The sequence below is a fragment of the Neoarius graeffei genome, chromosome 25, assembly GCF_027579695.1.
Source record: "Neoarius graeffei isolate fNeoGra1 chromosome 25, fNeoGra1.pri, whole genome shotgun sequence".
Lineage (NCBI taxonomy): Eukaryota > Metazoa > Chordata > Actinopteri > Siluriformes > Ariidae > Neoarius > Neoarius graeffei.
This window is the reverse complement of record NC_083593.1, coordinates 36,925,357-36,941,779: the sequence shown is the minus strand read 5'-3', so window position 1 is coordinate 36,941,779 and position 16,423 is coordinate 36,925,357. Positions and strand designations below refer to the sequence as shown.

The following is a 16,423-nucleotide window of genomic DNA, read 5'->3' as shown; positions in this document are numbered from 1 at the left end:
CATATATTTTACTGCAATTGTTGCATCTCCAACTAGTCGCAGCCCGGCTTTCCCTCAGCAGGCAGGAAAGTAGAGGAAGCCTCACAGAAACTGACTTGAGAAGGGTTCGCGACGGCTTTACAACACCAGCAACGCATTTGTGGTTATTTTGAGAGAAATTTTGTCGCACTAATTTTTGAACATGTTCAAAATTTCAGTGACAAAGGAGCGACACTTTGCAACTCATGCGAGGAAACTGTGAAGCCCTGTGAATGTTTCAAGACACTTCTGAAAATGTCTCACGAATGATGTTCACAATTTGTCGCAAGCTGTCGCATCCCAGTGAGATACTGGCTTAATTCGCATATTTTATCGCAACTGTTGTGTCTCCAACTAGTCGCAGGCTGTCGCAGCCCGGCTTTCCCTCGGCAGGCAGGGAATTATAGGAAGCGTCACGGAAACTGACTTGAGAAGGGTTCGCGACGGCTTTACGACACCTGCGACGCATTTGCGGCTATTTTGAGAGAAATTTTGTCGCACGAATTTTTTGAACGTGTTCAAAATTTCAGCGACGAAGGAGCGTCACTTTGCGACTCATGCGAGGAAACCGAGAAGCCCCGCGAATGTTTCAAGACACTTTTGAAACTCTCTCGCGAATGATGTTCGCAAACTGTCGCATCCCAGTGAGATACTGGCTTAATTTGCATATTTTATCGCAACTGTTGTGTCTCCAACTAGTCGCAGGCTGTCGCAGCCCGGCTTTCCCTCGGCAGGCAGGGAAGTATAGGAAGCGTCACGGAAACTGACTAGAGAAGGTTTCGCGACGGCTTTACGACACCAACGACGCATTTGCGGCTATTTTGAGAGAAATTTTGTCGCACGAATTTTTTGAACGTGTTCAAAATTTCAGCGACGAAGGAGCGTCCCTTTGCGACTCATGCGAGGAAACCGAGAAGCCCCGCGAATGTTTCAAGACACTTTTGAAACTCTCTCGCGAATGATGTTCGCAAACTGTCGCATCCCAGTGAGATACTGGCTTAATTCGCATATTTTATCGCAACTGTTGTGTCTCCAACTAGTCGCAGGCTGTCGCAGCCCGGCTTTCCCTCGGCAGGCAGGGAAGTATAGGAAGCGTCACGGAAACTGACTTGAGAAGGGTTCACGACGGCTTTACGACACCTGCGACACATTTGTGGCTATTTTGAGAGAAATTTTGTCGCACGAATTTTTTGAACGTGTTCAAAATTTCAGCGACAAAGGAGCGTCACTTTGCGACTCATGCGAGGAAACTGAGAAGCCCTGCGAATGTTTCAAGACACTTTTGAAACTCTCTCGCGAATGATGTTCGCAAACTGTCGCATCCCAGTGAGATACTGGCTTAATTCGCATATTTTATCGCAATTGTTGAGTCTCCAACTAGTCGCAGCCCATTACAAAGTGACAGAGGATTTCTTCTTCCTGTTCTGGGCACTAGGGGGCGACATTTCCCTCTTGACGTTTTCTTTTTTTCTTTTTTCCATGCCTAGGTAGAACTTCCTTCCTTTCGAAATGTGACCCTTGTGTTTTCAGCAGATTGTGTTTGTTTATGTGTAGCGGCTCTTTGGAGAGAGCTGAGCTGTGGGTCTGTTTGTGTGCAGTCGTCCTGCGCCATGGTGTTGATGATCGAGCAGACAGATCGGATTTTCACTCCGTTATCACCGCCTGAAGGAGGAAAAACCGGTCGAACCGACAAAAAGGACCTCCGAATACAAACCAAGTAAGTCTGCTTGGTTTGTTTTTTCCATCCTCGACAAGGAGAAGAAGCCTCGATTAGAGTAGCCCTGAGCAATAAGCTAACTCATGCTGATGGGAAAGTTCATGGTTTGCACGGATTCGTGTTTCACCCGCAGATACTGATCCAGGAGCAGATGTTCTGCAGAGAGAAGCCCAGCTGCTGGAGCTCCTGGACTCCAGTTTGCTTATAGCAGTGTAGTTTTTGTTTTTTCTTCCATAAACTTCTAATTCTGGTCAGGAGGCCAGCTTTAAAGCTTCTTAAATGTCCAAGTAACACTTGCTCCTTCAAAAACAATGGTAAACTCGTCCATGGTGCCCTCCTCAGTGTGCCATCTTGTTTCCCTTGCAAATGAGCAATTCCAGCGTTATGGACGTGACACTTGAACTCAAAATGGCAACAAATGACCCAGTGCATGTTTTATTGTCTCCCAGTATTTAAACAGGTGTTGCATATTTTAAGGCTGTACCATACTGGAGAAGTGATAGAACAAGAACAATTCCCATAGTACATCTAGGGCATGCCAGAAAATGCCAATAAAAGATGCGTTATGGATGTGACAGAAAAAGTATCACTTTTCTTGGGTGACTGTACATTTTTATTAAACTCTGTGAAATTGTAAACCTAATGTCGAAATGGAGATATCCATTTGATAGAGGGGTCCAAGGTGAATATTAAAAAATCTTCGTTTAAAATATTTTGTATTTCATGCAGAGTTTCGGAAGGAAAAGTCAGCGTTATGGATGTGACGAAATTCCGTTATGGATGTGACGCGTCTGAAATAGACATGGCATATGTTTAGAAAATCAGCAATTTAACCACCATAACCCTTTGAAAAACTCTCTAAATATCAGCTAAAACTATCAAAGTTGGCGGCACGGTGGTGTAGTGGTTAGCGCTGTCGCCTCACAGCAAGAAGGTCCTGGGTTCGAGCCCCGGGGCCGGCGAGGGCCTTTCTGTGCGGAGTTTGCATGTTCTCCCCGTGTCCGCGTGGGTTTCCTCCGGGTGCTCCGGTTTCCCCCACAGTCCAAAGACATGCAGGTTAGGTTAACTGGTGACTCTAAATTGACCGTAGGTGTGAATGTGAGTGTGAATGGTTGTCTGTGTCTATGTGTCAGCCCTGTGATGAGCTGGCGACTTGTCCAGGGTGTACTCCGCCTTTCGCCCGTAGTCAGCTGGGATAGGCTCCAGCTTGCCTGCGACCCTGTAGAAGGATAAAGCGGCTAGAGATAATCAGATGAGATGAGACTATCAAAGTTCTTAAATAATATTTAGGATGGCTATTGTTTTGCTGTTTTGTGGATTTTAGCATACATTTCTGTGGCTTGTGGCAATAATATAGAATTGTACATGATCAAAGTTGATTTTAGCTTGGGGTTTACATTATAAGAAAGAAAGACTGACATAATAAGGCGAAGGGAACAATTCTTGTGACAAATTGGTTCAACTTATTCACATCTGTAAAATACAGGCCTAGGTGATATCTCTGGGAGTGGTTTTGAAGTATTACATGTTGCTTTATTTTTGCATGGTGAGGTTGACATTTACATGGAATTGCCCAAATCCAACTCCCTCGCTTAGTTTGCTTTACAACTTTGCAGCTGATTTCATTAACAAATCAACACACTGGCTGGAATTGCAAGAAGGAATTGCTTTATGAAGCCTACAAGCTGAAATACTGTAGTTATAATGCGACTATTTTTGTAAATATTATTAATAAAAGGGAGTTCATATTGTGTGGTCCAGCTCAGGGTTACTGTGTTTGTTTGTTTGTTTGTTACTTGTGAAATGAAATCACTTCAGCTGTGTTTATCTTTGTTTTTCTGGTTTCGTCGTGCATCCAAAGCTCTGAATCTTAAAAATCGCATGTTTTTTTTTTTTGTGTTCATTTGTTGTGCATCCACAGCACAGAAGCTGAAAATGTCGAGGAGAAACTAAAGAAAAGTGGAAAGTCAGTCTTCGACCTTCAGGTGTCCATCGATACGGAGTCCGACGTGTCTGAGAGCAGGAGGAAGTCTCCTGTCCCCAGGTGAGACTTGGACAACCTTTATTGTCATTCAGTACGCAACAAGTGTGTCACCGTCTGAATTTACCACCAGTCTGAATTTACCAGGTAAATTTATTAACCTGGGGGTGGCACGGTGGTGTAGTGGTTAGCGCTGTCGCCTCACAGCAAGAAGGTCCGGGTTCGAGCTCCGTGGCCGGCGAGGACCTTTCTGTGCGGAGTTTGCATGTTCTCCCCGTGTCCGCGTGGGTTTCCTCCGGGTGCTCCGGTTTCCCTCACAGTCCAAAGACATGCAGGTTAGGTTAACTGGTGACTCTAAATTGACTGTAGGTGTGAATGGTTGTCTGTGTCTGTCAGTGCGTTTACATGCACATCCAAATCGAGCTACTGTTGGTAATCGAGCTAAGGGTCCCAGCAGGGGTGCCAGAGAAATCCAATCCTACATGCACACAAGGAAATCGAGCTATTGTGTGAGGTGCATTGTGCACCCGAGCCACAGGTGGCGCTACACGCCCCATCGTGTTGGTACACTTCCGGTTGTCGTCATGAAGAAGAGATATTCAAGAGTATAAACAAAGTTATCAGCAGTGTTGCCAGATACAGCTGACGTTTTCCAGCCCAAAACATGTTCAAATCCACCAAAATGTACTTAAAACCTCCCAATCTGGCAACACTGGCAGTTCCGTGTTCACAAGTTCCGTGCTCAAGCTGTTAGGCTTGCTCTAACAGACTGTATGGCTACAAACTGTCCTGCGCAGACCATTGTTTTGTAAGACAACTTATTTTGCACAATTGTATATTTTTCTAAAGTCCATTTTTTGCTTACAAAAAAATATTTTTTTTGCTTACAATTTAACTTATGTCTTAATAAACACACAAAAAGTTCAATTGTTTTTGTTTTTATTGACATTCTTCAGATGTTGGATATATATATATATATATATATATATATATATATATAAATATAAAATATACACACACACAAATACAATGACTTGTTTATGTACACAATTCACAGCTATGCAACAGCTGTACAGATGTATTTGGTGATACAGTAAGTGAGCTAAATTTTAACAGTGCAAACAATGCCACAAAAAGAAAAGATTCATGCCGTTGTCATGATTCGTTGTCATGCCGACCGAGGCTGTTGTGTTTCCCGCTTGTGGTCTCGTCACTCGTCACTTCCGGAAGGGGCAGTGCTGAAGTAAGCAGCTCGAATACGTAGCTCAATAGGGTTTACATGCACTAAGTAGCTCGGCAGAAATCGCATAATCTAGGTCGTGTAGCTCGATTCCGAGAAATCAAGTTTGGTTCAATTTCAGCCGAATTAAGGTGTATACATGGCATTTTGAACTTCGATTTCAGTCGAGCAACGGCAGAAATTCGATTCTCTCTATGTGCATGTAAACGCACTGTATGTGTCAGCCCTGTGATGACCTGGCGACTTGTCCAGGGTGTACCCCGCCTTTCGCCCGTAGTCAGCTGGGATAGGCTCCAGCTTGCCTGCGACCCTGTAGAACAGGATAAAGCGGCTAGAGATGATGAGATGAGAATTTATTAACTTTAATTTAATAATATTAACTTTATTTACACACATACTAATAAAATTCAATCCAAACCATTCACACAATACAAAAACACATTATCTACACATTATAAATCTGAAAAAGATTGTAAAAATATCATCTTTCTTTTGAAAATGGCGAATCGCTGGTCTCGTGCCTCCTTGGACTGTGTGTTTTGCTGATCTTCATTTTGTGACTGGGAAATGATTGTTTCCTCATCCATATTCAACAGCTTGTCTACTGCTAATCAAATCTCACAATTGTAATCACAATTCGTGTTCTATTAAGGCCTCTGCATGCTCTTGCGACAAGGCTTTCGCAGGTAGCTTTTCGCAGACAGTTGTAATTTATTGTTGAGCGGGGAGTATAGGCGTGCGCGATGTTATTCACTGGCACAACGCAAGGGGGTGCGAAGTCGCTAGGAGTAGTTGGTGGGTGTGGTTAGTGGAGTGTTTATCCTCCGGTTACTTATAATGACTAGAACTTTTTTTTTTTTTTTATAATGACTAGAACTGGAGTCGTATAGATGTACGTACTTCCTCAATCAACCGCTCTTCATGCTGCTCCATCTTCGCTCGTGTTTTTAAAAATGGCGGTCGTGAAAACAAACCAAACCGGGAAAGTAGGGAAGCGGAAGTGCGTGTACAGCGGCTGTAGAGTGGAACAATCAGAGCCCTCTTGTCTGCGACGCTGTCTGCTAGGCTTCTGCGGTGGTCACAATTTTTGGGAGGTGCGCGCAGAGCGTCTGCGAAGGTGGGGGGGCTACGCAGACGCTATCTGCGACACCGTCTGCGAGGACTGGGTTGTCAGCATAAATTGGCCTTGAGTCCACAAATGTGTTGAAATGCTCGGTACAAAATCGCAGCAAGAAATGGTAAATTTAGACTTCCCGGAAGTTGACCGGGGAAAAAAATCGGTCTGCGTATGCGCATGGTAAATTTATACCAGCGCACGATCAGACCGTGACACCGGACGAAATTTCGTTGCAATTTGGCTCAGCACAGAAATAAATATGAAGTAAATTTAAAATTATGCAGCAGCAAAAATATTATAGTATAAAGTGACCTGTGAAATTAGGAAATGTTCGAGTTATAAATAGAAGTTTGGATTTGGAGTTCAGCAGTCTGGTGACTTGGGGGGAAAAAGCTGTTACAGAACCTGGTGGTCCTGCACCGAATGCTGCGGAACCTCTTTCCAGAGGTGAGAATGGTCTATAGTGAGGGGTCACTGATGATGTTACTGGCTCGAGACATGCAGTGCCTTGGTGCAATGTCCTGAAAGGAGGGAAGAGAAGAAAATCCCAATGATTTTCTCTGCTGTCCTCACCACTCTCCTCACATTCTTCCAGTCAGAGGCACTGCAGCCTCCACACCGCACAGAGATGCAGCTGGTTAGAACGCTCTCTATGGTGCTTCTGTAGAATGTAGTGAGGATGGGCGGGGGCAGGTGGGCTCTTCTCATCCTACGCAGGAAGTGCAGACGTTGCTGTGCCTTCTTGACCAGTGAAGCGGTGTTCACAGACCAGGTCAAGTTGCCTGTTGCCCCTTTTCCACCAAAGCAGTTCCAGGGCTGGTTCGGGGCCAGTGCTTAGTTTGGAACCGGGTTTTCTGTTTCCACTGACAAAGAACTGGCTCTGGGGCCAGAAAAACTGGTTCCAGGCTAGCACCAACTCTCTGCTGGGCCAGAGGAAAGAACCGCTTACATCAGCGGGGGGTGGAGTTGTTAAGACCAACAACAATAGCAAGATCGCAAAAGGTTGCCATTTTTAAGTGGTGAGAAGCAGCAGCTGTACAAACGCGAAGTCATCCATTATTATTATTGTTGTTGCTGCTGCTGCTTTTTCGTGTTGTTACTATGGTGTTCGCGCCGAGGTTTATACAAACGCAGCAACATAACTGACATATACAGCGACGTAATGACGTGGCTCCGCTTAGCAACCCGAGCTATGGAAAAGCAAACTGGTTCTCAGCTGGCTTGCAAGTTGAACGAGTTGTGAACCAGCACGAGCACTGGCCCCAAACCAGCCCTGGAACTGATTTGGTGGAAAAGGGGTATGTGATGTGTACCCCCAGGAACTTGGTGCTGTTGACCACCTCCACGGCTGTGTTGTTGATGAGAAGTGGAGTGTAGCTGGGTTGTCTCATCTCATTATCTCTAGCCGCTTTATCCTTCTACAGGGTCGCAGGCAAGCTGGAGCCTATCCCAGCTGACTACGGGTGAAAGGCGGGGTACACCCTGGACAAGTCGCCAGGTCATCACAGGGCTGACACATAGACACAGACAACCATTCACACTCACATTCACACCTACGGTCAATTTAGAGTCACCAGTTAACCTAACCTGCATGTCTTTGGACTGTGGGGGAAACCGGAGCACCCGGAGGAAACCCACGCGGACACGGGGAGAACATGCAAACTCCGCACAGAAAGGCCCTCGCCGGCCACGGGGCTCGAACCCAGACCTTCTTATTGTGAGGCGACAGCGCTAACCACTACACCACCGTGCCGCCCCTAGCTGGGTTGTTTTTTCTTGAAGTCAACAATGAACTCTTTAGACACGTAGTCATGCCATGTTTCCCCTAGCAGTAACTTTTTATAGCTGTAACACTTACAGCAGTGATAAGTAGGTTCTTACTGTCATCCTTCAAAGAAGACGAAGAAGCATTTATGTACACAAGCACAGTGAAATTCCTCCTCTGCGTTTAACCCATCTGAAGCAGTGAACTCTCGTGCACACACACACCCAGAGCAATGGGCAGCTACGCTACAGCGCACAGGGAGCAGTTGGAGGTTAGGTGCCTTGCTCAAGCGCACTTCAGCCATGATACAGAAGGAGGGGAAAGTGCTGTTCATTCACTCAACTCCCTTCATGTTTTTCCTGCTGATCCTGGGACTCGAACCAGCGACACTTTGGGCCCAGTGCTGCTTCTCTAACCTTTAGGTCATGGTCAGAACAAAAAGGGTGTTTCTTTAGGACTATAGTGCAAGACATAACACCAGTGGTGGAATATAGTACTGTACTTAAGTACAAATTTGAGGTACTTGCACTTTTACAAGAGGGTTTTTTGTTTTTTTTTTATTCAGCATAATACTTCTACTGCACTATATCACAAAAGCAAATATTGGGCTTTTTTTTTTTTAAGCTCCACTACATTTGGCTGACCGCTTTAGCTCCTAGTTATGTTTCAGGTTAGTTTTTCATACCCTTCCTGTGTATCTCCAAATGAGATGATTTTGAGTGCTTGTGAAAAACTGAAGGATTAAGTGTTCCTTTATGGGTTGAGAAAATTGTCGCTAAATACACTATTTAAACCCCTCATGGATTAGCTGGAAAATACATTAACATGAAGATGAAAACAGGGCTATTTTTCTGAGCTTTAAAAAGCTGACTTTTTAAAGATACATGGGCAGCGATCCGACAAACATGTGGTGATCTTACAGAATATGATGCTGTTCTGTAGATTAAACTACCCAACAGTATATAGAGTAATTAAAATGAGCTGAGCCTTGAACGTCTACAGCAGTATGGTATTAGTACTTTTACTTCAGTAAGGGATATGAACACTTCTTCCGTGACTACAGAATATACAGGACATAAGTATATTGAACAGTGCTAGTGAACTAATCAACAAAACAATGTTGGATGTTGAGAAACCAGTGCAAAATGATTGGATTGAGGTTCTTGGCTGTGGAGAAATGTAGAGCAACTGGGCAGCCAGTAAAGAAAAGAAGTGTCTCATGACGGTAAAAGAGTCGCTATCAGTATTATAAAGTGCTTGTGTGTGTCTGTAACACTGAACAAAGATGGACAGGAGGTCACGTACTTTGGCACAGAAAAATAGATTAGGGTTGGAGTATCTGCTTCATGGAAATATCGTGTGTCAGCATTTTGTAACACTCGGTAAGTCTTCTGCTATGGTAGAGTCTTCAGAACAGAGGAGTGTCCTCTTTCCCATGATTGTGTGTGTGTGTGTGTGTGTGTGTGTGTGTGTGTGTGTGTGTGTGTGTGTGTGTGTGTGTGATCTTAGCTTAACACGAGGCAACAAATAAGAAAGGCAGTGAGGGAACAACTGGTTGTAGCTGCTATAACTTGTGATAACAGGAAGTAATGTGTGTCTAGTCCTTTCCACAACATTAAATGCAACTCTAAGAGGAATATAAAGACTGTACAAATTCAGCCCAGGTTTGACACGATTTTGTGACTGACAAATTTCCAGTGTCAAGCCCGAACATGAATGTCCGGAATGACTAACAGGCCTTATTCTATCCACATTCACTGGATATGAGCAATCACACGCTCAGATTGGCTACTCTGCTACCATGCTATCAGCTCATATACCATGAGTAGAGAGAGCCAAAATGGAATAAAAGTATTTGATAGTAATGCCGCTTTTCCACTACAAACGCGGCTGAGTCGGGCTGAGCCGTGCCGTGCTGAGTTGGGCTGAGCCGAGCTGAGCGGGGCTATTGAAGTTGCATTTCGACTACAACCGCGCTGAACCGTGCTGGCTGGAAGTGGGTGGACACATTGGGTGGAGTTAGCGAAAGTGGGTGGACGTCACGTGATGTCGTTAAGCAGCGCAAACAGTGACATCAGTGACCTTTTAAGCGGTAGTTTCACGACCCGAATAGTAAACAATAAACATGGAGGACATGGAGTCGTTAGTGTTGCTGGTCTTGGTTCTGTGGCTTGTTGTCACCGACAGCGCGGACAGATACTGGCAAGAGCGTATAGATGAGGCGAGGCGCATAAGGCTTCAGAAATTCTCGTAATTCGTAATTCTTCTCCTTCCGGGTTTACGGTGTTTACAGATCCCAGCGCGCTCGCGGGGCGTGTGTGGGCATGTGAGGACACTCCTTCTCACCAATCAGTGCACAGGGGAGTGTCTGCTCACGCCCCCAGCCTCACTCGGCTCGGTTTGGCTCGCTTCAGCCCCACTCCAAAACCGTGCGAGTTTTAGGGTCTAAGCAGGGCTGAAGCGAGCTGAGTCGTGCTGTTCTTTGGTAGTCGAAACGCGAGCCGTGTCGGGCTGAAGCGAGCTGAAGTGAGCTGAAAAAGGGTAGTGGAAAAGGGCCATAAGAACGTATTTTTATTTTTCAATAATAATAATAATAATAATAATTATTATTATTATTATAATAGCATTTTTCACAAATTGTGACTGTCATTTCACCGGTTTGTTTACATTCTACGCGAAAATGATTTTGTCGGACATTTTGTATGAAGTTTTTAATTGATCGAATTTGCAAATAATAGAAATGTTTCTCAAAATCCAGTGAACGTGGATAGAATAAAACAGTTATTCCACTCAATCTCGTCATACACGACTAATAACCAACGAGGTACGTAGCGCCGAGTTGGCTATCAGCTCATGTACGACTTGATTTTGTGGAATAACTGTAAATTATAGCGTGACATAATCGAAAAACAGTGATGTGACATCTGGGATGCCGCACGATACACCAATGAAGTCTAACATTTCAGAACTTTTTGTATTTTCTCGCCTAGTTTAACAACTCCTTCAATGTGTTCCTCAATAGCCATGATTAATAATTTCTTGACCCTCCTTCCTAACAATACGCAAGGATATGAACAACAATTGTTCAAAGTCGTAGTGTTTCCAGTTTCCCGTCCAAGACACGGCAAGAACTGATGGCGCTATGATTGCCTAATCTGACATGGTGACCGTCGTGAAGGGCAAAAATGTTATGTAGTCTGATCTCGACATGAGAGGAATAAAACATGGAACGTGGCTGTTCTTGGAAATGACTAACTTCAGAGTGGCAGCATATCAGTGATTCTTATCCTATAATAGGACATCAAATCTTGTTCTGTTTATAGCCTTACTTAAAACATGCACGGTCCAAAAAGAGGTTTCCTGTTGTTACAAACATTGCTATAAATAAAGAATAGCTGTGAGTATGAGTAAACCAGTATGCACACTGACGGACATAATTCACAAAGCAGTGTTCATTCTTCATTTTTATTCTCAGTCCATTGTGGATGTACACTCTATCTCACAATGCCATGTGGTCACTTCATTCATACATGAAACTGTTATAAGTGTTGTTTTTTTGTAAGTCAAATTAGATAAATAACCAGAGCTAATTTATTACCAGTATAAAAAACTAATACTAATTGGCAGCCTGTTAGTCTGCAATTTTTTTTATTCAGTTTGTCAAGTTCATCTCATCTCATCTCATCTCATCTCATCTCATTATCTGTAGCCGCTTTATCCTGTCCTACAGGGTCGCAGGCAAGCTGGAGCCTATCCCAGCTGACTACGGGCGAAAGGCGGGGTACACCCTGGACAAGTCGCCAGGTCATCACAGGGCTGACACATAGACACAGACAACCATTCACACTCACATTCACACCTACGGTCAATTTAGAGTCACCAGTTAACCTAACCTGCATGTCTTTGGACTGTGGGGGAAACCGGAGCACCCGGAGGAAACCCACGCGGACACGGGGAGAACATGCAAACTCCGCACAGAAAGGCCCTCGCCGGCCACGGGGCTCGAACCCGGACCTTCTTGCTGTGAGGCGACAGCGCTAACCACTACACCACCGTGCCGCCTTGTCAAGTTCAGTTATTCCCAAATGAAATTTACTAATGTTAGTTTTATTCATCAACATTTATGTACACTACCGTTCAAAAGTTTGGGGTCACCCAGACAATTTTGTGTTTTCCATGAAAAGTCACACTTTTATTTCCCACCATAAGTTGTAAAATGAATAGAAAATATAGTCAAGACATTTTTTTTCTGGCCATTTTGAGCATTTAATCCACCCCACAAATGTGATGCTCCAGAAACTCAATCTGCTCAAAGGAAGGTCAGTTTTATAGCTTCTCTAAAGAGCTCAACTGTTTTCAGCTGTGCTAACATGATTGTACAAGGGTTTTCTAATCATCCATTAGCCTTCTGAGGCAATGAGCAAACACATTGTACCATTAGAACACTGGAGTGAGAGTTGCTGGAAATGGGCCTCTATACACCTATGGAGATATTGCACCAAAAACCAGACATTTGCAGCTAGAATAGTCATTTACCACATTAGCAATGTATAGAGTGGATTTCTGATTAGTTTAAAGTGATCTTCATTGAAAAGAACAGTGCTTTTCTTTCAAAAATAAGGACATTTCAAAGTGACCCCAAACTTTTGAACGGTAGTGTATGTCCTAATTGGCTGTGATGGCTAACTTCTAATACAGAATGGAAAACTAGGTGTTTGTCATTATCTTGTTCCGTTATTTATACTGTACTCCTGTTTTAAATTTAAGACCGTTTTGGTCTGCCTTAAAACATTTTTCCACCACCTCATACCTTTTTTTTATTTTGATCAAATTACTTAATAGTTTACAGTAATTTTTCAATAATTTGAGCCTGCTATAAAACCGAATGTTATCCTGTGAAACGAGCTGTCTCGTCGATCTAAAATGTTGGTAAAATGACGGGGCTTTCTGAATACATCGTGCTTGGCTCGCTACAATTCAGCCTGATCTTCTGCCTGCTTGCGTCAGTGCTGTTTGCAGACCTCACTGCTGTGCAAACACACAGTTCTAGAGCAGTGCACAAATGTGTCAGTGGGATTTTTGTTCTTTTGCAATGACATGAAAGAAACGAAGGTTTTCATGGATCCTGGCTGCATGGCCTACGGCTTTAGGCCTAAATGAAGTCGGCTCTTATTCCATGAAAGTTTTCAGCCCTTCAGGTCCGGTTGCGTGTTTTGTAGTCTTGACAGCTGACACTAATGTTAGTTATAAAACGTTTCGCCATTCATTCAGGGAGTTCTGAGTTCTTTTATATTGTGAGAACATCGCACCTGTTTAAATACTTTGTATGACTCAACACATGAGATTGTGAGGCTGTTTTTGTGGCTTTAGTTGAAAAGACGAGGCAGTTTTATAAATTGAGGAAAACAAGATGAGAAAAATGGCTGAGAGAGCTTAAAGGAACAGTCCACCATACTTCCATAATGAAATATGCTCTTATCTGAATTGAGACGAGCTGCTCCGTACCTCTCCGAGCTTTGCGCGACCTCCCAGTCAGTCAGACGCGCTGTCACTCCTGTTAGCAATGTAGCTAGGCTCAGTATGGCCAATGGTATTTTTTGGGGCTGTAGTTAGATGCGACCAAACTCTTCCGCGTTTTTCCTGTTTACATAGGTTTATATGACCAGTGACATGAAACAAGTTCAGTTACACAAATTGAAACGTGGCGATTTTCTATGCTATGGAAAGTCCGCACTATAATGACAGGCGTACTAACACCTTCTGCGCGCGTCGACAGCGCATTGATATCTGAGCTCCGTATCAATGCGCTGCCGAAGGTGTTAGTACGCCTGTCGTTATAGTGCGGACTTTCCATAGCATAGAAAATCGCCACGTTTCAATTTGTGTAACTGAACTTGTTTCATGTCACTGGTCATATAAACCTATGTAAACAGGAAAAACGCGGAAGAGTTTGGTCGCATCTAACTACAGCCCCAAAAAATACCATTGGCCATACTGAGCCTAGCTACATTGCTAACAGGAGTGACAGCGCGTCTGACTGACTGGGAGGTCGCGCAAAGCTCGGAGAGGTACGGAGCAGCTCGTCTCAATTCAGATAAGAGCATATTTCATTATGGAAGTACGGTGGACTGTTCCTTTAAGGTCGACATGCTCATGCTAGCTAATGTTACTTGGCCCAGTATGGTAATAGGAAAAGAAAAGCAAGCTCACATCCGTTGGGAAAGCAAACCTAGACGTGTTTACAACTCCCGAGTAATTGAATGGGAGAGATTATTTTGAAGGAAATTATCAGGAACAGGTTTGACCATTAGCACCACCTTTGACTTTAAGTTGTCCTCTAAGTTGTTTGCAACCATTAGCCCATGTTGCTTTTTTTTTTTTTTTAATAGCTTCCTCCTGAACATTTATCTGGGGATTTTTTTTTTTAAATTATAAATAAACATGCTTAAAATCCCTAGTGCCGAGTTGCTGATATGGTGCCACAGCCATCATGTGACTGCAAATGCAGCACACACATTGCACAGTCGTTTTTATTTTCAGGTGTCACTGGTTCAATCTGGGGCTTTAAATATAAGATTCAGGACTTCAGATTCTGCTGATCATGTAAAACTTTGCGGACAAGTCTCAAATGCTTTGTTCTGTGTGTTTATTTCCTTTACCTTTGAAGGATTAAGCTGGCTGATCAACCCCTTCTCACACTCAGTCCAGTAGACTCTGAGTCAAAACTAGAGAGGAAGAAAACACAGTACAGTCAGGTATGTACCGTACTGAAACACACACTCTAGACTCGTACAGTGATGTATACTTAGACAAAATGTACTTTAAAAAAAAAAATTTGAGTCTATGAAGCAAATTGTAGGTTTATATTAATGTGGTTGTTTTAAAATGTTATCATTTATCTAGTGACACTAGCAACTAACTCAGTGGGACTTATCTAGTGAACGTTCTTCATAATTGAAGGTTAATAATAAAAAATAAATCCTTGACTTGCAAGTGACGGCAAAGCAAAATAGAAACCCGGATGTCGGCCATGTTGATGGAGATACAAATGCGGGGTCCAGCGACATTCCATGCAAAACATAGTCACGCGTGCGCAACTCTCTTTGTTTTTCCACTGCTTTAAGCGTTCTTTTAGCTATGCCATATCTTTGTGCTGTATATGGTCGTGGTCACAGCAGTACTCGTGACTGGTACGTTCTGATTTTTTAGAATTCTGTCCGTGATTCAGAAAGAGGAAATTCTGAGGTTTAGTACGGAGAGGAGACGAGGGGATCAGGACACTTCGTCCACTGACCATTCCATCCAAAGCCTTTTTCATACGCACTATCAATTATTTTATATTTCAGGTATTCCTTTGTTCGCAAATGAAAGCCCCGCGAGAGCGCTGCTCTGCGCCTAAAGATTTAACATGATCCAGACGGCTTTAAAAATTAATAACTTGGCCAATGGAGCTTGCAGCAAAGCCAAATTTGACAGACACCTTCCTCTAAAGGCCAATTTATGCTGACAACCCAGTCCTCGCAGACGGCGCCGCAGATAGCGTCTGCGTAGCCCCCCCACCTTCACAGACGCTCTGCGCGCACCTCCCAAAAATTGTGACCACCGCAGAAGCCTCGCAGACAGCGTCGCAGACAAGAGGGCTCTGATTTGTCCACTCAACATCCGCTGTACACGCACTTCCGCTTCCCTACTTTCCCGGTTTGGTTTGTTTTCACGACCGCCATTTTTAAAAACACGAGCGAAGATGGAGCAGCACGAAGAGCGGTTGATCGAGGAAGTGAGGAAGTACGTACATCTATACGACTCCAGTTCTAGTCATTATAAAAAAAAAAAAAAGTTCTAGTCATTATAAGTAACCGGAGGATAAACACTCCACTAACCACACCCACCAACTACTCCTAGCGATTTCGCGACTTCGCGCCCCCTTGCGTTGTGGCGGTGAATAATATCGCACACGCCCATTACTCCCCGCTCAACGATAAATTACAACTGTCTGTGAAAAGCTACCTGCGAAAGCCTTGTCGCAAGAGCATGCAGAGGCCTTCAGCCTCCGCCTTGGAAAGAGCACAGTCTCGGGTCAGTAGGACCGCACCCCGGCCTGGGATTCGCGAACGAAGTCCCTGCGAGAGCGCTGCTCTGCGCTTAAAGATTTAACACGATCCAACCGGCTTTAAAAAATTAATAACTTGGCCAACGGAGCTCGCAGCGAAGCCAAATTTGACAGGCACCTCCCTCTAACCCTCCCCCTTGGAACGAGCATGGTCTCGGGTCGGTAGGACCGCGCCTCAGCCTGGGGTTCATGAGCAAAGCCCCCGTGAGAGCACTGCTCGGCGCCTAAAGATTTAACATGATCCATACTATGGCACTCATTTGCTTTACAAAAATGTGTTTTGCTTCGGTCAAATTCCACTGAGAAGTCCTCATTTTTTCGAACAAATACCTGAAATATAAAATAACTGATGAAAAAGTCTTTGAACAAAATGGTCATGGGACGAAATGACCTGTATTTGTACTCAGTGGTTGGTAGAAGCATCTTATCTGCAGAAAAGCCTGACTTTTTAAAATAACATGGATCAAAACCACAC

The 16,423-nt window shown here is 43.9% G+C and overlaps 1 protein-coding gene across 1 annotated transcript in view; it reads left to right on the top strand.

The window, feature by feature from the left end:
• Positions 1-1,506: 1,506 nt before the first annotated feature.
• The window catches only part of LOC132873652 (GRAM domain-containing protein 2B), a 46,162-nt gene continuing 31,245 nt past the window's right edge, over positions 1,507-16,423 (top strand). The window contains exons 1-3 of the mRNA XM_060909406.1: positions 1,507-1,735; positions 3,657-3,779; positions 14,506-14,593. Of these exons, the coding sequence (XP_060765389.1) occupies positions 1,629-1,735; positions 3,657-3,779; positions 14,506-14,593 (318 nt within the window). The 5' untranslated portion in view covers positions 1,507-1,628. The remainder of the gene's footprint in view (positions 1,736-3,656; positions 3,780-14,505; positions 14,594-16,423) is intronic.